Source organism: Lonchura striata, chromosome Z (assembly GCF_050655825.1).
Source record: "Lonchura striata isolate lonStrDom1 chromosome Z, ASM5065582v1, whole genome shotgun sequence".
Classification (NCBI taxonomy): domain Eukaryota; kingdom Metazoa; phylum Chordata; class Aves; order Passeriformes; family Estrildidae; genus Lonchura; species Lonchura striata.
Genome location: NC_140740.1, coordinates 29611094 through 29638220, shown reverse-complemented (window position 1 = coordinate 29638220; position 27127 = coordinate 29611094). Strand labels below are relative to the sequence as shown.

Sequence of the window (27127 nt, the reverse complement as noted above, 5' to 3'; positions counted from 1 at the left end):
TCATGAAAAAAAAAACCAACAACGGTTTAAGTTGAACCTAGCTAAACTAAGAAAATTCCGGAACCATTACATTTCCTATCTACAGCACAGCCCCTTATTAAAAAGTCAGGGGATGGCTGAATCTCTGCCCAAACACAACACATCCCCTTGCCCCTGCTCGGAGCTGGCACGGCACAAGGGCCTCCTCAGGCGCAAGCGTCTCCTCTCCAGTCTTCCAGCACTTGCTTGGCTGAGGTGACCAGAGCAGCCAGGCTGGAGGCTGGCTCGCCTGAGGTCACAAACGGATGCTGCCCGGAAGAAAAACCAAAAAGAAGGGAACCCCCGTTACTTTCCATGAGCACATCCTCACGGGCCCAAGCAGGACTCCTTGGCTGCCCAAAAGACACACCAAGAGGACCGAGGGCAGCACATTCCCCGTGGGCCTTCCTCTCCTGGAAGCTGCCTCACCCACGCAGCCCACACTCCTCTTGATCCCTGGATGCAGGTGTCCTCAGCTGGCAGGGCTTTTTGCCCCTTTGCTTTTTCTCACCTGCAGGAGTTCCTGGGCAGACCAGCGCCTGTCCTCGTCTGCCTGCAGGCAGCAGCGCAGAAAGTCGCGCAGGAGAGCCGAGTGGTGCCTGGGGTTCTGCAGTTTTGGGGGCCCGTTCATTTCTATCAGTTCAAAAACCTACAACACATGGATGGAAGAGGGCACTCTAGCTGCTCCTTTCCTAGCCACAACAGCTCTCTCCACACAGAGCCCCCTTTCTAAGCTGCACCTTACCCTGACACGGGCCATCCTCTCATAAGGAGCTTCCCCTTCCACCATTTCCAGCCCCATGATCCCCAGGGACCAGATGTCCACTTTGGGGCCGTAGGCTTCTCCTCTCACCACTTCCGGGGCCATCCAGCTGGGAGTGCCCACTCTGGAGCTGCGCTTGCTGCGCTCAGGGCTGAGCTGAGCGCAGAGGCCAAAGTCAGCTGAGGAGAAAAACAAAGCCTGTCAAAGCCAGCCACCGCTGGCAAACCAGCCTAAAGGATGGCCCACTCCAAGCCTGCCAAGGCCATGCCCAGTCTAGCTGAAAAGGCAGCTGAGCTTGCCTTCCCTGTGGCTGGAGCCAGGGAAATATGGCATTGGCCATTTCAGAAACACCCTCACGATTCACGCGCTGGCTGAGCAGCGCTTCTGGGGAAGTGGCAGTCACCAAAAAGCAGCCCCACAGCACACGCGGGGAAGGCTGCCCCTGAGCAGGGACGATACCCACCCAGCTTGACAGATCCGTCCATGCCCACGAGAACGTTGCCGCTTTTGATGTCCCTGTGGATGACTTGGCGGGAATGAAGGAAATGCAGTCCTTGCAGGCACTGAGAGAGAAAGGAGGGAAGGAAAGTTAACATTCAGCATCTGATTTAATCCCAGAAGAAAGAAAAGGACTCCAAGAGGTTGACAGCTTTCTCAGGGAATTGTGAAGGAGGGAGCACTAGCACGGCGCTGTCAAGAGCAAGAGCTTGCTGCTTCAACACTCTTAGAAGTGCTTTGGATATTTCAAAGCGAAGGCATCTGAGCTTGCACGAGTCCATCCTGCCATTGGTACCAAGCACGTGACCTTCGGCTGGCAAGCAGCAGGGCAACGATTTCATTGGAAGCCCTGTGGCAGCAGAGGAGGAAGCAGCACATTAGACCTGTTTCAGAATCCCTCGCCATCTGGGCTGCAATGCCGTGCTTTGAAGCTGAGGACATCTCCTTCGCCCTCGGCTTGAAATTCTGCCACCCGCATGCGGGCTTAGAATGTCAAGGAATGTCGGACAGACGGACAGGCTCCAGACAAACATTCAGAGGCAAAGCTGAGAGGAGCAAGCCAGGAAATGAAACAAGTGAGTGTGCACGAGCGCCAGAGGACGGACAGCATGGAAGAGTGCAAGAACAGAGCCTAAGGCGTGCGGGGACTCCAGCAGGCAGTTCCCTTCAGATTAATGCTCTTTCTTCTGCTCTGTGTCGTGAGAGCAGCGCCAAAAGAAAGCCGGGGCCAAGAAATCTCTGCTCTCCTTAACCACCAGCTGACAAGAACCATCCTGGGCAGGCCAGGGGAAGCACAAGCGGGACGCCTCACCTCCCGACAGACGGCGCCTATCTGTCCTTCCTCCAGGTACACTGCCCGGAGCACATCGAACAACGTGCCGCCGTCCATGAACTCCATCACCAGCCAGAGCTCCGCATCCACCAGGTAGCTGAAAGAAGGAAACCACGGCATGGAGAGAGAGGAATGGGCACGGCTCAGGCACTCGAGGGCCTGACCCAGGCTTTTGCAACTGCTCTCCAAGCTACACATGCCAGAAGAGATTACTGAAAGCCAGCTGCAAACTCCTCCCGTGCACATGCAGATGTCTAAAGCTACATAGACGTGAGAATACCCCAACCTGTCTAAGTAGCTGACAATATTGGGATTCCTGCTGTCCCTCATCACCAAGATTTCATTGACAGCCAGCTCCTCAGACATCTTCTCCTGAAGAGACATTATCTTGATGGCCACCTACAAAGACATTGGCCACCATTAACTTGAGAAGTCGCTCCCTGCACGAGACCTCAAGGAACACGGAGCGAGCGCTCGTGCCATGACACAGTGAGCTGTGCCAAACTGCCCTGTTGCCAGACAGCAGAGCTTAGGGAGAAACTGCCGCGGGTATGGACACTTTACCTGTTGTCCTGTGCTGGTGTCGAGGGCTTTATAAACAGCTCCAAAGCCCCTAGAAAGAAAAGGGCAGCAGAAAAAGCCCTTTATAGCCCTGGCAGTGAAAGCAAGCCTAGGCAGGAGATCTCCCTAGGCTGCCTGGACTCCTTAGAAAACGCCTGGCTGCGGCGTCTCTTCAGCCGGCAGCACGGCAGCCCACCAGCCCTCTGCCATGCCAGACAGGGAACACGGAGCTCCCTCATGGAGACCAAGGACCCGTGCAAATCTCCAAGGCACACGCCCACTTGGTTCCATTCCAGTGGAAGGGGGGCTCGATCTCTGTGTGGCTTTGCGCACAGGTGTGCAAGTGGGCTTACATCTGGAGAAGACTAACTTGGAAAACACTGCCTTCAAGAACTGTCCTCAGACAGCTCTTGAGTGGCAAGGTGCCCTTGGAGGCCATACAGACACAGGGCCAGGAGATCTTCCAGGTCCTGCTCCTCACTGCTGCAAGCAAGGCGTCGCTTGCATCAAGTTGTCTTTGCTGATGCTTCCTGACTGCTCTGACTGAGCTGTCCTGAGAGGTGACAGGAGGCAAAGCCCGAGGCTGACCACGTTTGGAACTGGCCTGACTTCACGCTGGATATTGCACAAGCTGAAGACCCGGCCCACGGTTTGTTCTATGGAGCAGACGTCACACTTACCCTCGTCCAAGTTCTTCAAATGCCCTGTATTTCTTCATTGGCTCGCCCAGACTCACAATGCTCCCTGAGAGAGACAAAAGCAGTGCCAGGAGCTCACTTTCAACCGGAGGCCTTGCTGCCCACACAATCCAAAATGCATGCCCACTGTCAGGAGCTTGAGAGCTCCCTGGGGCCAGTCACTCGCGACGTGCCACAAAAGGCAGCCCAGGCAGAGCCAAGCCAGGCCCAGGTGCCCCCAGAGGCAGCAGGAACACCCCGCGCGCTCCCTCGCTGCCTCAAAGCACAACAACAGCTTCTGCAGAGAGGCCTCAGCGCCTCTGAGACCGAGGAGGAACTTCTGGCGCAGCCTGCACCGAGACAGGCAGACAACGCACTGCTCTGGCAGACAAGAAACACGGCAGACGTACTCAGTGTCTTCAGGCCCTGCTCCTCTCTCATCTCGGGCTGCTGGGCTGGGCTGCTGGATGAAGTGCCGGCAGCTGGGGGACAGCTGGCCGCTGCAGGCGATGCCGGTCCAGCGGCACGTTGAATGGCAGAGCCTGTCTTGAGCTGGGACCAGAAAGGATTGCCCGTCAGAAGGGCGGCTGGCACAGACGCCCCGGAGAGCACACGGCAAAAGCAAGGCCTTCGGAAGATGCTATCGGCCACCGCCAGGCCTCCTCAGCTGGGGGCTTTTGGACGTCCCCTTCCCAAAGGCAATGGGAAAACCACTAAGGCTACTTCGATACAGCCCCTCATGGCCACTTCCATGCTCCATCGTGCTGGCCTTTCTGCACGACGAGTGGAACTAGCCATTGATGGGCTTGCAAAGATCCGCACAGAGATCAGAACAGGGCTCCAGAGCCTTGTTGCGGTTCTTCCTCCTCCTGTGTTTTCCTGGGCAATGAAATCACCCTGGAGCTGGCATGCAACTGTCTGAGCAGAAGCCCAGAGCGTGTCCCTTCTCTGATCCCTTTCACCAATTTCCCCTCTGTATTTCAGGCATTAGGGGGCGGCCCTACGGGGCTGCATTCCAGCCCTGCTGAGCCCCACCCGCCCTTTACAATGCAGAGCCCTCTAGGATTCTCCTCACCAAACCCTGCTCTGACCATGTGCAAGTGAAGCGCAGTCTACATCATGCCTGAACCTAAGTAGTCCATGGAGTGTGGCTTGTCCCTTCCAGGGGCCAGTGTTTCCCAAATATCCTGCAAGGCTGTCAGCTGAGTCTTTGGACCGCTCTGTCCGCTGGCCACAGGCGGCCCGCATCGCCAGGGGGCACAAGGGGCTCATTTCTACGCTGGGAATAATTGAATGCTGCCTCTTGTCTGATGCCAAGAGGCATTCTCGAGCCCTCTCAGCATCCCAGCAAAGTGATGCTCAAGTGTCAAAGTTCAGGACCCATTGGCCAGGGCTCCCTGGCTTGGCTGAAGCAGCACTAGGTCATGGCAGGCACACAGCCCCCAGCATCTTCAGCCGCAAGCAACAAGGGCTGGGCTTGAAGGCCTGGCTTGAAGCTTGGCCCTGCATCCAAGGCAGTGCCAGGCTCAGATGCCACTTACTGGCTCTGCAAGTTCAGCCTGTGGAGGGACAGCAGCTGGAGGCTTGCTGCTGTTTTGCTCCTCTTCAGCCTCTCCATCTGTAACAGTGCCAGCCAGACGAGGCGCTGACCCTGCGGCTGAGCCCTGCAGACAGACAGAAGTGAGAGAGACTGGGAACAGCCAACCCTTGCAGCAGCTGCTTTCTACTGCGCTGGGAAAGCACCCAGAATAAGGGCAAATCATAGACTTGGATACAAGTGGCATTCTGAGTCATGAAAGCCCTCGGAAGATGGCTGAATGAGGTGCTACTGCCTCTTGCTGTGCATTTGATCTTCCATGCTGGCTAGAAGCAGCAAGACACCTTGGAGCTGTCACATTTGCTTTTCACCTCTTGAAAGGCTCTTGATGGGAAAATAAGGAAGGAGCCAGTGCTCCCTTTGCTACTGCTGCTGCCACCAGGCAGCTGGCCTTTCCTTCAGCCTCCCACGCTGGCACTCTACACTCTACTGCAACAGGCCAAGCTCACAGCTTGCTGCACAGTTCTAACATGCCAGCAACGTCAGGGGTTCCTTTGCCACTCACCAAAGCACAGGCTTTTCTCCATCCACGTGTGAGGTGACCTGCAGGGAGCAAGGGAAAAGGAACCAGAGGCCCTTAGAAAAGTGCCTTTTGCTGGGGCCTCCCACAGCACAAGTCATTCCCAACGGAGAGCATTTCCCTTTCCCAACATGCCTCCAGGAGCAAGAGCCCTTTCCCACAGCAAGCGAGAGAACAAACAAGGACACTAGAGTAGGTGCTGTCTACGTTTGGGCCTCTTTTGCCAGGAAAGAAACAGAAACACGGCCAAGGAAATGCAACAGCTCAAGCAGTTTTTCCTCTTCTCTTCCCAGTATTTTATAGATCGTTTTTTTAATTGCATGCACAAGCCATTCCCATCAATTGCTGGAAGACAATACAACAGCAAAGCTTCCACAAAGGGCCCCTTTGCTGTGGCAGCTCTCCGCTGCAGCGGCCCCAGAACAGCTCCTGCCTTCAGCAGCAAACCCTAACTGGACTGGAGTTTGTGCTGCATCGCCAGGGGAATGGCTACCTTGGCGCAGCCTAGAAAGGGTCAAGGCACACAGCCAAGGCCTCTAAATGGCAGCATTTGGAGCAAAAGGGGCTTTCCTTCACTCCTGGAGAGAGCCACAGGGTTTTGAGAAGTACTTCTGAGCATCTCCCCTCAGAGTCTACAATTTCCAGGTTGTCTTGGTTGAAGCAGCAAGCTGAGGAAATGACACACTCCACTGCCACGCGCTGTCCCGGGGAGGGAAGGCAAGCGCTGCAGGCTGCAAATTACATTGCAAACGCTCTGCACCTACCACCCAGTACAGATACCCCCTTCTTAGCTGATGCTGCTGGCAGGAGATTTACCAAACTGGTGGCATCCTAACGGCAGTTTTGTTCCCTGATCAACTCGGTCACTACCGCGGCGAATGGAGCAGAGCGAAGCAAAAGCCAGGGGACGCCAGCCCCAGGATAAACCTTTACTTACGAGTCAGGTGGGTCAGGTAATATCCAGAATAAGCAACGGTAAAGATGGTGCAAACCGCGGCACAGACCTGCCCGAACATTTTGGCCGTGCTCTGCTGCTTCGCACACTGAATGCCACCCAAGGGGTAAAGCAAGACTCCTCTCGGGGTGCAGGCCGTCTGCTGAGAACTCCTTGGTCGCAGGGGTCCTCCTGCAGAGAGCGAGCGGAAAAGCTGCTCTGGACAACCAGGCCTCGGGCTCACCGGGACATCGCTGTGCTGTGACGCGGCACTGTGACGTGGCACCGCTCCCTTGACCTCACAATAGCAGCTGCTCTGGGTTTGTTGTGCCCAGCAACCAAACCTTCTGTACAGATGACGCAAAAGAAAAGCCTGGGAAGTTCTGCTCAGTCGTGAAGCAGCAGAACATGTCCTTCCAGTCCATAAGCCAGAGCTCAAGGCGTCCCAGGGCAACTCGGAAGACACGGCGGCCCAGCCTGCACGCGAGAACAGAAAGCAAGTGTGCTTCTTCTCCCTGGCATCTTAGTTGGTTCTGAAAAGCCAGCTTCTTCCATGACATGTAGGGGGAAAAAGAAGCAAAGAAAATAAATTTCCAGGAGTATTGCAGCGTGCAGATGCTTCTTGAGCACACCGGTGCATGCTGATTTTTTCTCCCACTCTGTTTGCTGCACGGCCTCCCTTTTGTGGCAGGGAGATGCTGGCTTAGCTCTTGACACAAAGCTCCTCTTGTCCTGCTTGCTCTTTCTCTGGCCACTGAAAGCCTCAGAACAACCACAGGAGCTCTGCAGTGGTTCCTGGGCTGCCACAGTTGTGTTGTGTTGGAGCTCTGGCAGCAGCCTGCAGCCCACTGCTCTGCAACGCCCTGCAGATGTCGAGCCCAAGGAAGGGCCCTTTGGAACAGGCCAAAGCCGCAGTCTCACAGATGTTTGCCCAGGCTCCATGCTCCCTGTAAGATTCCTGGCGGACACTTGCACAGCCACATCCCAATGAAAATGAGTTGTAGTCATTCCCCTCTCTGTTAAAATCTTCAGCTAGACCCAGGAGCCAGCTTGAAAGCAGAAAGGAATTACTGCGTGAGACGGCGGAAAAGTGCACGCAACTCCTCTGGAAATCAACTCGGTTCACCTGTAGAACAAAGATGCCAGACTTGCTTTCCTGGTGACTCCGCACCCGCAAGTCCTCTGCTGGTGGACAGCACAGTCCAGTCTTTCATGGAGCTTTACCCTGGGCTCCTCACACTTCAGAAGCTGAGGGTGGCATTTCAAAATCAATGCAATTGATGCAAGGCCCAGCACTATCTTCAAATTCTCTTGCTGAAACACTGCAGTAGTTACCCAGAAGGATTGCCTCCATTGGAAAGCATCTCATTTTCCCCATTTCCAAGTCCGCTCACATCAACCAGCAAATTGTAGGGCTTTGGAGAAGGAAGAATGACACGGTAGCATGGAAAGCCCAGTGTAGGCCCTCAGGCCCCCTTGAGCAGGGCGCTTTGGTGCCCCAGAGGTTCAAGAGAGGGAAGCGTAAGGAAGACGTGCCCTTTCGACCCTCCTTTACTCCTCAGCACCAAGTGACCGCCAGGAAACGGGGGACAGCCAGGCCAGGTCCCTCATCCTGACCCAGCGTGAGGGGCAGCTGGCACGGAGGGACACAAGGGCACGGTGGGGAACATCTCAGCCAGGCAGGTGGGGCGGTGTGGGGCAGCTGTCGGGGAAGGTGTGTGGGGCAGGCCAGGGCCACTCTGGCAAGGGGGAGAGCCTTGGGCCGCTCGGAAGCAGCGCAAAGCCGTGAACGGGAGAGCCCGTCCGCAGCGCACAGCTTGGAAGGCACTGACCAGCTTAGGCACAGCGTGACACGCAAGGGAACACTCCAGGGCTCTGGGGGGTTTAGAGGTTTTATTGCCAGTCATGCTGAAAGCAAGAGCTGGAACAGAGCATCTCCTGGTTACTTCACCATCTTCATCTTCCTCAATCTGTCCTCCAGGTGGCCTCCTCCAGGTGACCAGTTCAGGCAGACAACTCGTGGGACATGCCTGCTCCAGATCTGCTCAATCCCACATTCTTCTTGGATAGCTCAATTCTTCTGATGACAATTCATTCATTTCTCCTTAAGGGATAATTCTGAGCTTCCCTACATCAACACTACTCTACTCTTTTCTAAACAATGCTTCATGAATGAAGCCTTCTATGGTCTCTAGTCCTAACTAAAGACAGCTAAGCTCAGAAAACCTCAAAACATTACATTTCCTATCTACAGCAGAGCTCCTCGTAAAACTCAGGGGATGGCTGAAGCTCTGCCTATGCACGATCCATCCCCGTTTCCCTCCCCTGAGCTGGCAGGGCACGAGGGCCTCCTCAGGCGCAGGCGTCTGCACGCCAGTTTTCCTGCACTTGCTTTCCCCACTTGCAGTAAGCAAAGCTGCTTACCTCAGCGTGATCTCTGGGCCTCTGCAAGGGACTGTCCAGCTTAGCTAGAGCATGGCAAGGAAGGGAGTCTTCCAAAGCTCGGCCTATGTCAGAGTTTCATTGCCACTCTGGCTGAAACAAAGTGTCCCCTCACTACTTCTGCATCTTTATCATTCTGCCCGGCAGCTGGCCTGATCAGGCTGACAGCTTGTAGCGCCTGCACAGTGCACTTCTGCTGCATCACAGCTTTTCCTCTCACAGCTTAATTCTGATTATGACAATTCCTTCTTTTCTACTTAAAAGAGAGCTCAGAACTTACCTAAATTAACAAGACTATATTCTAAGCTAAACTATCCTCTACTATCTAAGCTATCTAGATTCTACAGTCCTTTGAATTCTCTGCCTGAATTTCCTTAATTTTTAAAAGTTAATCTTTTCGTGAAAAAAAAACCCAACAACGTTTTAAGTTGAGCCTAGCTAAACTAAGAAAATTCTGGAATCATTACATTTCCTATCTACAGCACAGCCCCTTATTAAAAAGTCAGGGGATGGCTGAATCTCTGCCCAAACACAACACATCCCCTTGCCCCTGCTCGGAGCTGGCACGGCACAAGGGCCTCCTCAGGCGCAAGCGTCTCCTCTCCAGTCTTCCAGCACTTGCTTGGCTGAGGTGACCAGAGCAGCCAGGCTGGAGGCTGGCTCGCCTGAGGTCACAAACGGATGCTGCCCGGAAGAAAAACCAAAAAGAAGGGAACCCCCGTTACTTTCCATGAGCACATCCTCACGGGCCCAAGCAGGACTCCTTGGCTGCCCAAAAGACACACCAAGAGGACTGAGGGCAGCACATTCCCCGTGGGCCTTCCTCTCCTGGAAGCTGCCTCACCCACGCAGCCCACACTCCTCTTGATCCCTGGATGCAGGTGTCCTCAGCTGGCAGGGCTTTTTGCCCCTTTGCTTTTTCTCACCTGCAGGAGTTCCTGGGCAGACCAGCGCCTGTCCTCGTCTGCCTGCAGGCAGCAGCGCAGAAAGTCGCGCAGGAGAGCCGAGTGGTGCCTGGGGTTCTGCAGTTTCGGGGGCCCGTTCGTTTCTATCAGTTCAAAAACCTACAACACATGGATGGAAGAGGGCACTCTAGCTGCTCCTTTCCTAGCCACAACAGCTCTCTCCACACAGAGCCCCCTTTCTAAGCTGCACCTTACCCTGACACGGGCCATCCTCTCATAAGGAGCTTCCCCTTCCACCATTTCCAGCCCCATGATCCCCAGGGACCAGATGTCCACTTTGGGGCCGTAGGCTTCTCCTCTCACCACTTCCGGGGCCATCCAGCTGGGAGTGCCCACTCTGGAGCTGCGCTTGCTGCGCTCAGGGCTGAGCTGAGCGCAGAGGCCAAAGTCAGCTGAGGAGAAAAACAAAGCCTGTCAAAGCCAGCCACCGCTGGCAAACCGGCCTAAAGGATGGCCCACTCCAAGCCTGCCAAGGCCATGCCCAGTCTAGCTGAAAAGGCAGCTGAGCTTGCCTTCCCTGTGGCTGGAGCCAGGGAAATAGGGCATTGGCCATTTCAGAAACACCCTCACGATTCACGCGCGGGCTGAGCAGCGCTTCTGGGGAAGTGGCAGTCACCAAAAAGCAGCCCCACAGCACACGCGGGGAAGGCTGCCCCTGAGCAGGGACGATACCCACCCAGCTTGACAGATCCGTCCATGCCCACGAGAACGTTGCCGCTTTTGATGTCCCTGTGGATGACTTGGCGGGAATGAAGGAAATGCAGTCCTTGCAGGCACTGAGAGAGAAAGGAGGGAAGGAAAGTTAACATTCAGCATCTGATTTAATCCCAGAAGAAAGAAAAGGGCTCCAAGAGGTTGACAGCTTTCTCAGGGAATTGTGAAGGAGGGAGCACTAGCACGGCGCTGTCAAGAGCAAGAGCTTGCTGCTTCAACACTCTTAGAAGTGCTTTGGATATTTCAAAGCGAAGGCATCTGAGCTTGCACGAGTCCATCCTGCCATTGGTACCAAGCACGTGACCTTTGGCTGGCAAGCAGCATGGCAACGATTTCATTGGAAGCCCTGTGGCAGCAGAGGAGGAAGCAGCACATTAGACCTGTTTCAGAATCCCTCGCCATCTGGGCTGCAATGCCGTGCTTTGAAGCTGAGGACATCTCCTTCGCCCTCGGCTTGAAATTCTGCCACCCGCATGCGGGCTTAGAATGTCAAGGAATGTCGGACAGACGGACAGGCTCCAGACAAACATTCAGAGGCAAAGCTGAGAGGAGCAAGCCAGGAAATGAAACAAGTGAGTGTGCACGAGCGCCAGAGGACGGACAGCATGGAAGAGTGCAAGAACAGAGCCTAAGGCGTGCGGGGACTCCAGCAGGCAGTTCCCTTCAGATTAATGCTCTTTCTTCTGCTCTGTGTCGTGAGAGCAGCGCCAAAAGAAAGCCGGGGCCAAGAAATCTCTGCTCTCCTTAACCACCAGCTGACAAGAACCATCCTGGGCAGGCCAGGGGAAGCACAAGCGGGACGCCTCACCTCCCGACAGACGGCGCCTATCTGTCCTTCCTCCAGGTACACTGCCCGGAGCACATCGAACAACGTGCCGCCGTCCATGAACTCCATCACCAGCCAGAGCTCCGCATCCACCAGGTAGCTGAAAGAAGGAAACCACGGCACGGAGAGAGAGGAATGGGCACGGCTCAGGCACCCGAGGGCCTGACCCAGGCTTTTGCAACTGCTCTCCAAGCTACACATGCCAGAAGAGATTACTGAAAGCCAGCTGCAAACTCCTCCCGTGCACATGCAGATGTCTAAAGCTACATAGACGTGAGAATACCCCAACCTGTCTAAGTAGCTGACAATATTGGGATTCCTGCTGTCCCTCATCACCAAGATTTCATTGACAGCCAGCTCCTCAGACATCTTCTCCTGAAGAGACATTATCTTGATGGCCACCTACAAAGACATTGGCCACCATTAACTTGAGAAGTCGCTCCCTGCACGAGACCTCAAGGAACACGGAGCGAGCGCTCGTGCCATGACACAGTGAGCTGTGCCAAACTGCCCTGTTGCCAGACAGCAGAGCTTAGGGAGAAACTGCCGCGGGTATGGACACTTTACCTGTTGTCCTGTGCTGGTGTCGAGGGCTTTATAAACAGCTCCAAAGCCCCTAGAAAGAAAAGGGCAGCAGAAAAAGCCCTTTATAGCCCTGGCAGTGAAAGCAAGCCTAGGCAGGAGATCTCCCTAGGCTGCCTGGACTCCTTAGAAAACGCCTGGCTGCGGCGTCTCTTCAGCCGGCAGCACGGCAGCCCACCAGCCCTCTGCCATGCCGGACAGGGAACACGGAGCTCCCTCATGGAGACCAAGGACCCGTGCAAATCTCCAAGGCACACGCCCACTTGGTTCCATTCCAGTGGAAGGGGGGCTCGATCTCTGTGTGGCTTTGCGCACAGGTGTGCAAGTGGGCTTACATCTGGAGAAGACTAACTTGGAAAACACTGCCTTCAAGAACTGTCCTCAGACAGCTCTTGAGTGGCAAGGTGCCCTTGGAGGCCATACAGACACAGGGCCAGGAGATCTTCCAGGTCCTGCTCCTCACTGCTGCAAGCAAGGCGTCGCTTGCATCAAGTTGTCTTTGCTGATGCTTCCTGACTGCTCTGACTGAGCCGTCCTGAGAGGTGACAGGAGGCAAAGCCCGAGGCTGACCGCGTTTGGAACTGGCCTGACTTCACGCTGGATATTGCACAAGCTGAAGACCCGGCCCACGGTTTGTTCTATGGAGCAGACGTCACACTTACCCTCGTCCAAGTTCTTCAAATGCCCTGTATTTCTTCATTGGCTCGCCCAGACTCACAATGCTCCCTGAGAGAGACAAAAGCAGTGCCAGGAGCTCACTTTCAACCGGAGGCCTTGCTGCCCACACAATCCAAAATGCATGCCCACTGTCAGGAGCTTGAGAGCTCCCTGGGGCCAGTCACTCGCGACGTGCCACGAAAGGCAGCCCAGGCAGAGCCAAGCCAGGCCCAGGTGCCCCCAGAGGCAGCAGGAACACCCCGAGAGCTCCCTCGCTGCCTCAAAGCACAACAACACCTTCTGCAGAGAGGCCTCAGCGCCTCTGAGACCGAGGAGGAACTTCTGGCGCAGCCTGCACCGAGACAGGCAGACAACGCACTGCTCTGGCAGACAAGAAACACGGCAGACGTACTCAGTGTCTTCAGGCCCTGCTCCTCTCTCATCTCGGGCTGCTGGGCTGGGCTGCTGGATGAAGTGCCGGCAGCTGGGGGACAGCTGGCTGCTGCAGGCGATGCCGGTCCAGCGGCACGTTGAATGGCAGAGCCTGTCTTGAGCTGGGACCAGAAAGGATTGCCCGTCAGAAGGGCGGCTGGCACAGACGCCCCGGAGAGCACACGGCAAAAGCAAGGCCTTCGGAAGATGCTGTCGGCCACCGCCAGGCCTCCTCAGCTGGGGGCTTTTGGACGTCCCCTTCCCAAAGGCAATGGGAAAACCACTAAGGCTACTTCGATACAGCCCCTCATGGCCACTTCCATGCTCCATCGTGCTGGCCTTTCTGCACGACGAGTGGAACTAGCCATTGATGGGCTTGCAAAGATCCACACAGAGATCAGAGCAGGGCTCCAGAGCCTTGTTGCGGTTCTTCCTCCTCCTGTGTTTTCCTGGGCAATGAAATCACCCTGGAGCTGGCATGCAACTGTCTGAGCAGAAGCCCAGAGCGTGTCCCTTCTCTGATCCCTTTCACCGATTTCCCCTCTGTATTTCAGGCATTAGGGGGCGGCCCTTCGGGGCTGCATTCCAGCCCTGCTGAGCCCCACCCGCCCTTTACAATGCAGAGCCCTCTAGGATTCTCCTCACCAAACCCTGCTCTGACCATGTGCAAGTGAAGCGCAGTCTACATCATGCCTGAACCTAAGTAGTCCATGGAGTGTGGCTTGTCCCTTCCAGGGGCCAGTGTTTCCCAAATATCCTGCAAGGCTGTCAGCTGAGTCTTTGGATCGCTCTGTCCGCTGGCCACAGGCGGCCCGCATCGCCAGGGGGCACAAGGGGCTCATTTCTACGCTGGGAATAATTGAATGCTGCCTCTTGTCTGATGCCAAGAGGCATTCTCGAGCCCTCTCAGCATCCCAGCAAAGTGATGCTCAAGTGTCAAAGTTCAGGACCCACTGGCCAGGGCTCCCTGGCTTGGCTGAAGCAGCACTAGGTCATGGCAGGCACACAGCCCCCAGCATCTTCAGCCGCAAGCAACAAGGGCTGGGCTTGAAGGCCTGGCTTGAAGCTTGGCCCTGCATCCAAGGCAGTGCCAGGCTCAGATGCCACTTACTGGCTCTGCAAGTTCAGCCTGTGGAGGGACAGCAGCTGGAGGCTTGCTGCTGTTTTGCTCCTCTTCAGCCTCTCCATCTGTAACAGTGCCAGCCAGACGAGGCGCTGACCCTGCGGCTGAGCCCTGCAGACAGACAGAAGTGAGAGAGACTGGGAACAGCCAACCCTTGCAGCAGCTGCTTTCTACTGCGCTGGGAAAGCACCCAGAATAAGGGCAAATCATAGACTTGGATACAAGTGGCATTCTGAGTCATGAAAGCCCTCGGAAGATGGCTGAATGAGGTGCTACTGCCTCTTGCTGTGCATTTGATCTTCCATGCTGGCTAGAAGCAGCAAGACACCTTGGAGCTGTCACATTTGCTTTTCACCTCTTGAAAGGCTCTTGATGGGAAAATAAGGAAGGAGCCAGTGCTCCCTTTGCTACTGCTGCTGCCACCAGGCAGCTGGCCTTTCCTTCAGCCTCCCACGCTGGCACTCTACACTCTACTGCAACAGGCCAAGCTCACAGCTTGCTGCACAGTTCTAACATGCCAGCAACGTCAGGGGTTCCTTTGCCACTCACCAAAGCACAGGCTTTTCTCCATCCACGTGTGAGGTGACCTGCAGGGAGCAAGGGAAAAGGAACCAGAGGCCCTTAGAAAAGTGCCTTTTGCTGGGGGCTCCCACAGCACAAGTCATTCCCAACGGAGAGCATTTCCCTTTCCCAACATGCCTCCAGGAGCAAGAGCCCTTTCCCACAGCAAGCGAGAGAACAAACAAGGACACTAGAGTAGGCGCTGTCTACGTTTGGGCCTCTTTTGCCAGGAAAGAAACAGAAACACGGCCAAGGAAATGCAACAGCTCAAGCAGTTTTTCCTCTTCTCTTCCCAGTATTTTATAGATTGTTTTTTTAATTGCATGCACAAGCCATTCCCATCAATTGCTGGAAGACAATACAACAGCAAAGCTTCCACAAAGGGCCCCTTTGCTGTGGCAGCTCTCCGCTGCAGCGGCCCCAGAACAGCTCCTGCCTTCAGCAGCAAACCCTAACTGGACTGGAGTTTGTGCTGCATCGCCAGGGGAATGGCTACCTTGGCGCAGCCTAGAAAGGGTCAAGGCACACAGCCAAGGCCTCTAAATGGCAGCATTTGGAGCAAAAGGGGCTTTCCTTCACTCCTGGAGAGAGCCACAGGGTTTTGAGAAGTACTTCTGAGCATCTCCCCTCAGAGTCTACAATTTCCAGGTTGTCTTGGTTGAAGCAGCAAGCTGAGGAAATGACACACTCCACTGCCACGCGCTGTCCCGGGGAGGGAAGGCAAGCGCTGCAGGCTGCAAATTACATTGCAAACGCTCTGCACCTACCACCCAGTACAGATACCCCCTTCTTAGCTGATGCTGCTGGCAGGAGATTTACCAAACTGGTGGCATCCTAACGGCAGTTTTGTTCCCTGATCAACTCGGTCACTACCGCGGCGAATGGAGCAGAGCGAAGCAAAAGCCAGGGGACGCCAGCCCCAGGATAAACCTTTACTTACGAGTCAGGTGGGTCAGGTAATATCCAGAATAAGCAACGGTAAAGATGGTGCAAACCGCGGCACAGACCTGCCCGAACATTTTGGCCGTGCTCTGCTGCTTCGCACACTGAATGCCACCCAAGGGGTAAAGCAAGACTCCTCTCGGGGTGTAGGCCGTCTGCTGAGAACTCCTTGGTCGCAGGGATCCTCCTGCAGGGAGCGAGCGGAAAAGCTGCTCTGGACAACCAGGCCTCGGGCTCACCGGGACATCGCTGTGCTGTGACGCGGCACTGTGACGTGGCACCGCTCCCTTGACCTTACAATAGCAGCTGCTCTGGGTTTGTTGTGCCCAGCAACCAAACCTTCTGTACAGATGACGCAAAAGAAAAGCCTGGGAAGTTCTGCTCAGTCGTGAAGCAGCAGAACATGTCCTTCCAGTCTATAAGCCAGAGCTCAAGGCGTCCCAGGGCAACTCGGAAGACACGGCGGCCCAGCCTGCACGCAAGAACAGAAAGCAAGTGTGCTTCTTCTCCCTGGCATCTTAGTTGGTTCTGAAAAGCCAGCTTCTTCCATGACATGTAGGGGGAAAAAGAAGCAAAGAAAATAAATTTCCAGGAGTATTGCAGTGTGCAGATGCTTCTTGAGCACACCGGTGCATGCTGATTTTTTCTCCCACTCTGTTTGCTGCACGGCCTCCCTTTTGTGGCAGGGAGATGCTGGCTTAGCTCTTGACACAAAGCTCCTCTTGTCCTGCTTGCTCTTTCTCTGGCCACTGAAAGCCTCAGAACAACCACAGGAGCTCTGCAGTGGTTCCTGGGCTGCCACAGTTGTGTTGTGTTGGAGCTCTGGCAGCAGCCTGCAGCCCACTGCTCTGCAACGCCCTGCAGATGTCGAGCCCAAGGAAGGGCCCTTTGGAACAGGCCAAAGCCACAGTCTCACAGATGTTTGCCCAGGCTCCATGCTCCCTGTAAGATTCCTGGCGGACACTTGCACAGCCACATCCCAATGAAAATGAGTTGTAGTCATTCCCCTCTCTGTTAAAATCTTCAGCTAGACCCAGGAGCCAGCTTGAAAGCAGAAAGGAATTACTGCGTGAGACGGCGGAAAAGTGCACGCAACTCCTCTGGAAATCAACTCGGTTCACCTGTAGAACAAGGATGCCAGACTTGCTTTCCTGGTGACTCCGCACCCGCAAGTCCTCTGCTGGTGGACAGCACAGTCCAGTCTTTCAAGGAGCTTTACCCTGGGCTCCTCACACTTCAGAAGCTGAGGGTGGCATTTCAAAATCAATGCAATTGATGCAAGGCCCAGCACTATCTTCAAATTCTCTTGCTGAAACACTGCAGTAGTTACCCAGAAGGATTGCCTCCATTGGAAAGCATCTCATTTTCCCCATTTCCAAGTCCGCTCACATCAACCAGCAAATTGTAGGGCTTTGGAGAAGGAGGAATGACACGGTAGCATGGAAAGCCCAGTGTAGGCCCTCAGGCCCCCTTGAGCAGGGCGCTTTGGTGCCCCAGAGGTTCAAGAGAGGGAAGCGTAAGGAAGACGTGCCCTTTCGACCCTCCTTTACTCCTCAGCACCAAGTGACCGCCAGGAAACGGGGGACAGCCAGGCCAGGTCCCTCATCCTGACCCAGCGTGAGGGGCAGCTGGCACGGAGGGACACAAGGGCACGGTGGGGAACATCTCAGCCAGGCAGGTGGGGCGGTGTGGGGCAGCTGTCGGGGAAGGTGTGTGGGGCAGGCCAGGGCCACTCTGGCAAGGGGGAGAGCCTTGGGCCTCTCGGAAGCAGCGCAAAGCCGTGAACGGGAGAGCCCGTCCGCAGCGCACAGCTTGGAAGGCACTGACCAGCTTAGGCACAGCGTGACACGCAAGGGAACACTCCAGGGCTCTGGGGGGTTTAGAGGTTTTATTGCCAGTCATGCTGAAAGCAAGAGCTGGAACAGAGCATCTCCTGGTTACTTCACCATCTTCATCTTCCTCAATCTGTCCTCCAGGTGGCCTCCTCCAGGTGGCCAGTTCAGGCAGACAACTCGTGGGACATGCCTGCTCCAGATCTGCTCAATCCCACATTCTTCTTGGATAGCTCAATTCTTCTGATGACAATTCATTCATTTCTCCTTAAGGGATAATTCTGAGCTTCCCTACATCAACACTACTCTACTCTTTTCTAAACAATGCTTCATGAATGAAGCCTTCTATGGTCTCTAGTCCTAACTAAAGACAGCTAAGCTCAGAAAACCTCAAAACATTACATTTCCTATCTACAGCAGAGCTCCTCGTAAAACTCAGGGGATGGCTGAAGCTCTGCCTATGCACGATCCATCCCCGTTTCCCTCCCCTGAGCTGGCAGGGCACGAGGGCCTCCTCAGGCGCAGGCGTCTGCACGCCAGTTTTCCTGCACTTGCTTTCCCCACTTGCGGTAAGCAAAGCTGCTTACCTCAGCGTGATCTCTGGGCCTCTGCAAGAGACTGTCCAGCTTAGCTAGAGCATGGCAAGGAAGGGAGTCTTCCAACGCTCGGCCTATGTCAGAGTTTTATTGCCACTCTGGCTGAAACAAAGTGTCCCCTCACTACTTCTGCATCTTTATCATTCTGCCCGGCAGCTGGCCTGATCAGGCTGACAGCTTGTAGCGCCTGCACAGTGCACTTCTGCTGCATCACAGCTTTTCCTCTCACAGCTTAATTCTGATTATGACAATTCCTTCTTTTCTACTTAAAAGAGAGCTCAGAACTTACCTAAATTAACAAGACTATATTCTAAGCTAAACTATCCTCTACTATCTAAGCTATCTAGATTCTACAGTCCTTTGAATTCTCTGCCTGAATTTCCTTAATTTTTAAAAGTTAATCTTTTCATGAAAAAAAAACCCAACAACGGTTTAAGTTGAACCTAGCTAAACTAAGAAAATTTCGGAACCATTACATTTCCTATCTACAGCACAGCCCCTTATTAAAAAGTCAGGGGATGGCTGAATCTCTGCCCAAACACAACACATCCCCTTGCCCCTGCTCAGAGCTGGCACGGCACAAAGGCCTCCTCAGGCGCAAGCGTCTCCTCTCCAGTCTTCCAGCACTTGCTTGGCTGAGGTGACCAGAGCAGCCAGGCTGGAGGCTGGCTCGCCTGAGGTCACAAACGGATGCTGCCCGGAAGAAAAACCAAAAAGAAGGGAACCCCCGTTACTTTCCATGAGCACATCCTCACGGGCCCAAGCAGGACTCCTTGGCTGCCCAAAAGACACACCAAGAGGACCGAGGGCAGCACATTCCCCGTGGGCCTTCCTCTCCTGGAAGCTGCCTCACCCACGCAGCCCACACTCCTCTTGATCCCTGGATGCAGGTGTCCTCAGCTGGCAGGGCTTTTTGCCCCTTTGCTTTTTCTCACCTGCAGGAGTTCCTGGGCAGACCAGCGCCTGTCCTGGTCTGCCTGCAGGCAGCAGCGCAGAAAGTCGCGCAGGAGAGCCGAGTGGTGCCTGGGGTTCTGCAGTTTCGGGGGCCCGTTCGTTTCTATCAGTTCAAAAACCTACAACACATGGATGGAAGAGGGCACTCTAGCTGCTCCTTTCCTAGCCACAACAGCTCTCTCCACACAGAGCCCCCTTTCTAAGCTGCACCTTACCCTGACACGGGCCATCCTCTCATAAGGAGCTTCCCCTTCCACCATTTCCAGCCCCATGATCCCCAGGGACCAGATGTCCACTTTGGGGCCGTAGGCTTCTCCTCTCACCACTTCCGGGGCCATCCAGCTGGGAGTGCCCACTCTGGAGCTGCGCTTGCTGCGCTCAGGGCTGAGCTGAGCGCAGAGGCCAAAGTCAGCTCAGGTGAAAAACAAAGCCTGTCAAAGCCAGCCACCGCTGGCAAACCGGCCTAAAGGATGGCCCACTCCAAGCCTGCCAAGGCCATGCCCAGTCTAGCTGAAAAGGCAGCTGAGCTTGCCTTCCCTGTGGCTGGAGCCAGGGAAATAGGGCATTGGCCATTTCAGAAACACCCTCACGATTCACGCGCTGGCTGAGCAGCGCTTCTGGGGAAGTGGCAGTCACCAAAAAGCAGCCCCACAGCACACGCGGGGAAGGCTGCCCCTGAGCAGGGACGATACCCACCCAGCTTGACAGATCCGTCCATGCCCACGAGAACGTTGCCGCTTTTGATGTCCCTGTGGATGACTTGGCGGGAATGAAGGAAATGCAGTCCTTGCAGGCACTGAGAGAGAAAGGAGGGAAGGAAAGTTAACATTCAGCATCTGATTTAATCCCAGAAGAAAGAAAAGGGCTCCAAGAGGTTGACAGCTTTCTCAGGGAATTGTGAAGGAGGGAGCACTAGCACGGCGCTGTCAAGAGCAAGAGCTTGCTGCTTCAACACTCTTAGAAGTGCTTTGGATATTTCAAAGCGAAGGCATCTGAGCTTGCACGAGTCCATCCTGCCATTGGTACCAAGCACGTGACCTTTGGCTGGCAAGCAGCATGGCAACGATTTCATTGGAAGCCCTGTGGCAGCAGAGGAGGAAGCAGCACATTAGACCTGTTTCAGAATCCCTCGCCATCTGGGCTGCAATGCCGTGCTTTGAAGCTGAGGACATCTCCTTCGCCCTCGGCTTGAAATTCTGCCACCCGCATGCGGGCTTAGAATGTCAAGGAATGTCGGACAGACGGACAGGCTCCAGACAAACATTCAGAGGCAAAGCTGAGAGGAGCAAGCCAGGAAATGAAACAAGTGAGTGTGCACGAGCGCCAGAGGACGGACAGCATGGAAGAGTGCAAGAACAGAGCCTAAGGCGTGCGGGGACTCCAGCAGGCAGTTCCCTTCAGATTAATGCTCTTTCTTCTGCTCTGTGTCGTGAGAGCAGCGCCAAAAGAAAGCCGGGGCCAAGAAATCTCTGCTCTCCTTAACCACCAGCTGACAAGAACCATCCTGGGCAGGCCAGGGGAAGCACAAGCGGGACGCCTCACCTCCCGACAGACGGCGCCAATCTGTCCTTCCTCCAGGTACACTGCCCGGAGCACATCGAACAACGTGCCGCCGTCCATGAACTCCATCACCAGCCAGAGCTCCGCATCCACCAGGTAGCTGAAAGAAGGAAACCACGGCATGGAGAGAGAGGAATGGGCACGGCTCAGGCACCCGAGGGCCTGACCCAGGCTTTTGCAACTGCTCTCCAAGCTACACATGCCAGAAGAGATTACTGAAAGCCAGCTGCAAACTCCTCCCGTGCACATGCAGATGTCTAAAGCTACATAGACGTGAGAATACCCCAACCTGTCTAAGTAGCTGACAATATTGGGATTCCTGCTGTCCCTCATCACCAAGATTTCATTGACAGCCAGCTCCTCAGACATCTTCTCCTGAAGAGACATTATCTTGATGGCCACCTACAAAGACATTGGCGACCATTAACTTGAGAAGTCGCTCCCTGCACGAGACCTCAAGGAACACAGAGCGAGCGCTCGTGCCATGACACAGTGAGCTGTGCCAAACTGCCCTGGTGCCAGACAGCAGAGCTTAGGGAGAAACTGCCGTGGGTATGGACACTTTACCTGTTGTCCTGTGCTGGTGTCGAGGGCTTTATAAACAGCTCCAAAGCCCCTAGAAAGAAAAGGGCAGCAGAAAAAGCCCTTTATAGCCCTGGCAGTGAAAGCAAGCCTAGGCAGGAGATCTCCCTAGGCTGCCTGGACTCCTTAGAAAACGCCTGGCTGCGGCGTCTCTTCAGCCGGCAGCACGGCAGCCCACCAGCCCTCTGCCATGCCGGACAGGGAACACGGAGCTCCCTCATGGAGACCAAGGACCCGTGCAAATCTCCAAGGCACACGCCCACTTGGTTCCATTCCAGTGGAAGGGGGGCTCGATCTCTGTGTGGCTTTGCGCACAGGTGTGCAAGTGGGCTTACATCTGGAGAAGACTAACTTGGAAAACACTGCCTTCAAGAACTGTCCTCAGACAGCTCTTGAGTGGCAAGGTGCCCTTGGAGGCCATACAGACACAGGGCCAGGAGATCTTCCAGGTCCTGCTCCTCACTGCTGCAAGCAAGGCGTCGCTTGCATCAAGTTGTCTTTGCTGATGCTTCCTGACTGCTCTGACTGAGCCGTCCTGAGAGGTGACAGGAGGCAAAGCCCGAGGCTGACCGCGTTTGGAACTGGCCTGACTTCACGCTGGATATTGCACAAGCTGAAGACCCGGCCCACGGTTTGTTCTATGGAGCAGACGTCACACTTACCCTCGTCCAAGTTCTTCAAATGCCCTGTATTTCTTCATTGGCTCGCCCAGACTCACAATGCTCCCTGAGAGAGACAAAAGCAGTGCCAGGAGCTCACTTTCAACCGGAGGCCTTGCTGCCCACACAATCCAAAATGCATGCCCACTGTCAGGAGCTTGAGAGCTCCCTGGGGCCAGTCACTCGCGACGTGCCACAAAAGGCAGCCCAGGCAGAGCCAAGCCAGGCTCAGCTGTCCCCAGAGGCAGCAGGAACACCCCGAGTGCTCCCTCGCTGCCTCAAAGCACAACAACAGCTTCTGCAGAGAGGCCTCAGCGCCTCTGAGACCGAGGAGGAACTTCTGGCGCAGCCTGCACCGAGACAGGCAGACAACGCACTGCTCTGGCAGACAAGAAACACGGCAGACGTACTCAGTGTCTTCAGGCCCTGCTCCTCTCTCATCTCGGGCTGCTGGGCTGGGCTGCTGGATGAAGTGCCGGCTGCTGCAGGCGATGCCGGTCCAGCGGCACGTTGAATGGCAGAGCCTGTCTTGAGCTGGGACCAGAAAGGATTGCCCGTCAGAAGGGCGGCTGGCACAGACGCCCCGGAGAGCACACGGCAAAAGCAAGGCCTTCGGAAGATGCTGTCGGCCACCGCCAGGCCTCCTCAGCTGGGGGCTTTTGGACGTCCCCTTCCCAAAGGCAATGGGAAAACCACTAAGGCTACTTCGATACAGCCCCTCATGGCCACTTCCATGCTCCATCGTGCTGGCCTTTCTGCACGACGAGTGGAACTAGCCATTGATGGGCTTGCAAAGATCCACACAGAGATCAGAGCAGGGCTCCAGAGCCTTGTTGCGGTTCTTCCTCCTCCTGTGTTTTCCTGGGCAATGAAATCACCCTGGAGCTGGCATGCAACTGTCTGAGCAGAAGCCCAGAGCGTGTCCCTTCTCTGATCCCTTTCACCGATTTCCCCTCTGTATTTCAGGCATTAGGGGGCGGCCCTTCGGGGCTGCATTCCAGCCCTGCTGAGCCCCACCCGCCCTTTACAATGCAGAGCCCTCTAGGATTCTCCTCACCAAACCCTGCTCTGACCATGTGCAAGTGAAGCACAGTCTACATCATGCCTGAACCTAAGTAGTCCATGGAGTGTGGCTTGTCCCTTCCAGGGGCCAGTGTTTCCCAAATATCCTGCAAGGCTGTCAGCTGAGTCTTTGGACCGCTCTGTCCGCTGGCCACAGGCGGCCCGCATCGCCAGGGGGCACAAGGGGCTCATTTCTACGCTGGGAATAATTGAATGCTGCCTCTTGTCTGATGCCAAGAGGCATTCTCGAGCCCTCTCAGCATCCCAGCAAAGTGATGCTCAAGTGTCAAAGTTCAGGACCCACTGGCCAGGGCTCCCTGGCTTGGCTGAAGCAGCACTAGGTCATGGCAGGCACACAGCCCCCAGCATCTTCAGCCGCAAGCAACAAGGGCTGGGCTTGAAGGCCTGGCTTGAAGCTTGGCCCTGCATCCAAGGCAGTGCCAGGCTCAGATGCCACTTACTGGCTCTGCAAGTTCAGCCTGTGGAGGGACAGCAGCTGGAGGCTTGCTGCTGTTTTGCTCCTCTTCAGCCTCTCCATCTGTAACAGTGCCAGCCAGACGAGGCGCTGACCCTGCGGCTGAGCCCTGCAGACAGACAGAAGTGAGAGAGACTGGGAACAGCCAACCCTTGCAGCAGCTGCTTTCTACTGCGCTGGGAAAGCACCCAGAATAAGGGCAAATCATAGACTTGGATACAAGTGGCATTCTGAGTCATGAAAGCCCTCGGAAGATGGCTGAATGAGGTGCTACTGCCTCTTGCTGTGCATTTGATCTTCCATGCTGGCTAGAAGCAGCAAGACACCTTGGAGCTGTCACATTTGCTTTTCACCTCTTGAAAGGCTCTTGATGGGAAAATAAGGAAGGAGCCAGTGCTCCCTTTGCTACTGCTGCTGCCACCAGGCAGCTGGCCTTTCCTTCAGCCTCCCACGCTGGCACTCTACACTCTACTGCAACAGGCCAAGCTCACAGCTTGCTGCACAGTTCTAACATGCCAGCAACGTCAGGGGTTCCTTTGCCACTCACCAAAGCACAGGCTTTTCTCCATCCACGTGTGAGGTGACCTGCAGGGAGCAAGGGAAAAGGAACCAGAGGCCCTTAGAAAAGTGCCTTTTGCTGGGGGCTCCCACAGCACAAGTCATTCCCAACGGAGAGCATTTCCCTTTCCCAACATGCCTCCAGGAGCAAGAGCCCTTTCCCACAGCAAGCGAGAGAACAAACAAGGACACTAGAGTAGGCGCTGTCTACGTTTGGGCCTCTTTTGCCAGGAAAGAAACAGAAACACGGCCAAGGAAATGCAACAGCTCAAGCAGTTTTTCCTCTTCTCTTCCCAGTATTTTATAGATCGTTTTTTTAATTGCATGCACAAGCCATTCCCATCAATTGCTGGAAGACAATACAACAGCAAAGCTTCCACAAAGGGCCCCTTTGCTGTGGCAGCTCTCCGCTGCAGCGGCCCCAGAACAGCTCCTGCCTTCAGCAGCAAACCCTAACTGGACTGGAGTTTGTGCTGCATCGCCAGGGGAATGGCTACCTTGGCGCAGCCTAGAAAGGGTCAAGGCACACAGCCAAGGCCTCTAAATGGCAGCATTTGGAGCAAAAGGGGCTTTCCTTCACTCCTGGAGAGAGCCACAGGGTTTTGAGAAGTACTTCTGAGCATCTCCCCTCAGAGTCTATAATTTCCAGGTTGTCTTGGTTGAAGCAGCAAGCTGAGGAAATGACACACTCCACTGCCACGCGCTGTCCCGGGGAGGGAAGGCAAGCGCTGCAGGCTGCAAATTACATTGCAAACGCTCTGCACCTACCACCCAGTACAGATACCCCCTTCTTAGCTGATGCTGCTGGCAGGAGATTTACCAAACTGGTGGCATCCTAACGGCAGTTTTGTTCCCTGATCAACTCGGTCACTACCGCGGCGAATGGAGCAGAGCGAAGCAAAAGCCAGGGGACGCCAGCCCCAGGATAAACCTTTACTTACGAGTCAGGTGGGTCAGGTAATATCCAGAATAAGCAACGGTAAAGATGGTGCAAACCGCGGCACAGACCTGCCCGAACATTTTGGCCGTGCTCTGCTGCTTCGCACACTGAATGCCACCCAAGGGGTAAAGCAAGACTCCTCTCGGGGTGCAGGCCGTCTGCTGAGAACTCCTTGGTCGCAGGGATCCTCCTGCAGGGAGCGAGCGGAAAAGCTGCTCTGGACAACCAGGCCTCGGGCTCACCGGGACATCGCTGTGCTGTGACGCGGCACTGTGACGTGGCACCGCTCCCTTGACCTCACAATAGCAGCTGCTCTGGGTTTGTTGTGCCCAGCAACCAAACCTTCTGTACAGATGACGCAAAAGAAAAGCCTGGGAAGTTCTGCTCAGTCGTGAAGCAGCAGAACATGTCCTTCCAGTCTATAAGCCAGAGCTCAAGGCGTCCCAGGGCAACTCGGAAGACACGGCGGCCCAGCCTGCACGCAAGAACAGAAAGCAAGTGTGCTTCTTCTCCCTGGCATCTTAGTTGGTTCTGAAAAGCCAGCTTCTTCCATGACATGTAGGGGGAAAAAGAAGCAAAGAAAATAAATTTCCAGGAGTATTGCAGTGTGCAGATGCTTCTTGAGCACACCGGTGCATGCTGATTTTTTCTCCCACTCTGTTTGCTGCACGGCCTCCCTTTTGTGGCAGGGAGATGCTGGCTTAGCTCTTGACACAAAGCTCCTCTTGTCCTGCTTGCTCTTTCTCTGGCCACTGAAAGCCTCAGAACAACCACAGGAGCTCTGCAGTGGTTCCTGGGCTGCCACAGTTGTGTTGTGTTGGAGCTCTGGCAGCAGCCTGCAGCCCACTGCTCTGCAATGCCCTGCAGATGTTGAGCCCAAGGAAGGGCCCTTTGGAACAGGCCAAAGCCACAGTCTCACAGATGTTTGCCCAGGCTCCATGCTCCCTGTAAGATTCCTGGCGGACACTTGCACAGCCACATCCCAATGAAAATGAGTTGTAGTCATTCCCCTCTCTGTTAAAATCTTCAGCTAGACCCAGGAGCCAGCTTGAAAGCAGAAAGGAATTACTGCGTGAGACGGCGGAAAAGTGCACGCAACTCCTCTGGAAATCAACTCGGTTCACCTGTAGAACAAGGATGCCAGACTTGCTTTCCTGGTGACTCCGCACCCGCAAGTCCTCTGCTGGTGGACAGCACAGTCCAGTCTTTCATGGAGCTTTACCCTGGGCTCCTCACACTTCAGAAGCTGAGGGTGGCATTTCAAAATCAATGCAATTGATGCAAGGCCCAGCACTATCTTCAAATTCTCTTGCTGAAACACTGCAGTAGTTACCCAGAAGGATTGCCTCCATTGGAAAGCATCTCATTTTCCCCATTTCCAAGTCTGCTCACATCAACCAGCAAATTGTAGGGCTTTGGAGAAGGAGGAATGACACGGTAGCATGGAAAGCCCAGTGTAGGCCCTCAGGCCCCCTTGAGCAGGGCGCTTTGGTGCCCCAGAGGTTCAAGAGAGGGAAGCGTAAGGAAGACGTGCCCTTTCGACCCTCCTTTACTCCTCAGCACCAAGTGACCGCCAGGAAACGGGGGACAGCCAGGCCAGGTCCCTCATCCTAACCCAGCGTGAGGGGCAGCTGGCACGGAGGGACACAAGGGCACGGTGGGGAACATCTCAGCCAGGCAGGTGGGGCGGTGTGGGGCAGCTGTCGGGGAAGGTGTGTGGGGCAGGCCAGGGCCACTCTGGCAAGGGGGAGAGCCTTGGGCCGCTCGGAAGCAGTGCAAAGCCGTGAACGGGAGAGCCCGTCCGCAGCGCACAGCTTGGAAGGCACTGACCAGCTTAGGCACAGCGTGACACGCAAGGGAACACTCCAGGGCTCTGGGGGGTTTAGAGGTTTTATTGCCAGTCATGCTGAAAGCAAGAGCTGGAACAGAGCATCTCCTGGTTACTTCACCATCTTCATCTTCCTCAATCTGTCCTCCAGGTGGCCTCCTCCAGGTGGCCAGTTCAGGCAGACAACTCGTGGGACATGCCTGCTCCAGATCTGCTCAATCCCACATTCTTCTTGGATAGCTCAATTCTTCTGATGACAATTCATTCATTTCTCCTTAAGGGATAATTCTGAGCTTCCCTACATCAACACTACTCTACTCTTTTCTAAACAATGCTTCATGAATGAAGCCTTCTATGGTCTCTAGTCCTAACTAAAGACAGCTAAGCTCAGAAAACCTCAAAACATTACATTTCCTATCTACAGCAGAGCTCCTCGT

At 55.0% G+C, this 27127-nt stretch overlaps 3 protein-coding genes across 3 annotated transcripts; all 3 read right to left on the bottom strand.

Annotated features, from left to right (window-relative positions):
- Positions 1-185: 185 nt before the first annotated feature.
- On the bottom strand, positions 186-8011 carry LOC144248228 (serine/threonine-protein kinase PAK 3-like). The gene is made up of 14 exons (XM_085568018.1): positions 7966-8011; positions 7472-7585; positions 6404-6592; positions 5000-5013; positions 4891-4908; positions 3760-3901; positions 3353-3416; positions 2676-2724; positions 2398-2510; positions 2091-2208; positions 1245-1344; positions 764-960; positions 530-667; positions 186-287 (listed from the first exon to the last, which is right to left on the bottom strand). The coding sequence occupies exons 1-14, from the start codon at positions 8009-8011 to the stop codon at positions 186-188; spliced, it is 1404 nt and encodes a 467-aa protein (XP_085424144.1).
- A 1413-nt stretch (positions 8012-9424) lies between these two features.
- On the bottom strand, positions 9425-17250 carry LOC144248229 (serine/threonine-protein kinase PAK 3-like). Its single transcript, XM_085568017.1, has 14 exons — positions 17205-17250; positions 16711-16824; positions 15643-15831; positions 14239-14252; positions 14130-14147; positions 12999-13140; positions 12592-12655; positions 11915-11963; positions 11637-11749; positions 11330-11447; positions 10484-10583; positions 10003-10199; positions 9769-9906; positions 9425-9526 (listed from the first exon to the last, which is right to left on the bottom strand). Exons 1-14 carry the CDS (start codon positions 17248-17250, stop codon positions 9425-9427), a joined length of 1404 nt encoding a protein of 467 aa, XP_085424143.1.
- Positions 17251-18663: 1413 nt separating this feature from the next.
- Positions 18664-26471, bottom strand: LOC144248230 (serine/threonine-protein kinase PAK 3-like). Its single transcript, XM_085568016.1, has 14 exons — positions 26426-26471; positions 25932-26045; positions 24864-25052; positions 23460-23473; positions 23351-23368; positions 22238-22361; positions 21831-21894; positions 21154-21202; positions 20876-20988; positions 20569-20686; positions 19723-19822; positions 19242-19438; positions 19008-19145; positions 18664-18765 (listed from the first exon to the last, which is right to left on the bottom strand). The coding sequence occupies exons 1-14, from the start codon at positions 26469-26471 to the stop codon at positions 18664-18666; spliced, it is 1386 nt and encodes a 461-aa protein (XP_085424142.1).
- Positions 26472-27127: the final 656 nt, after the last annotated feature.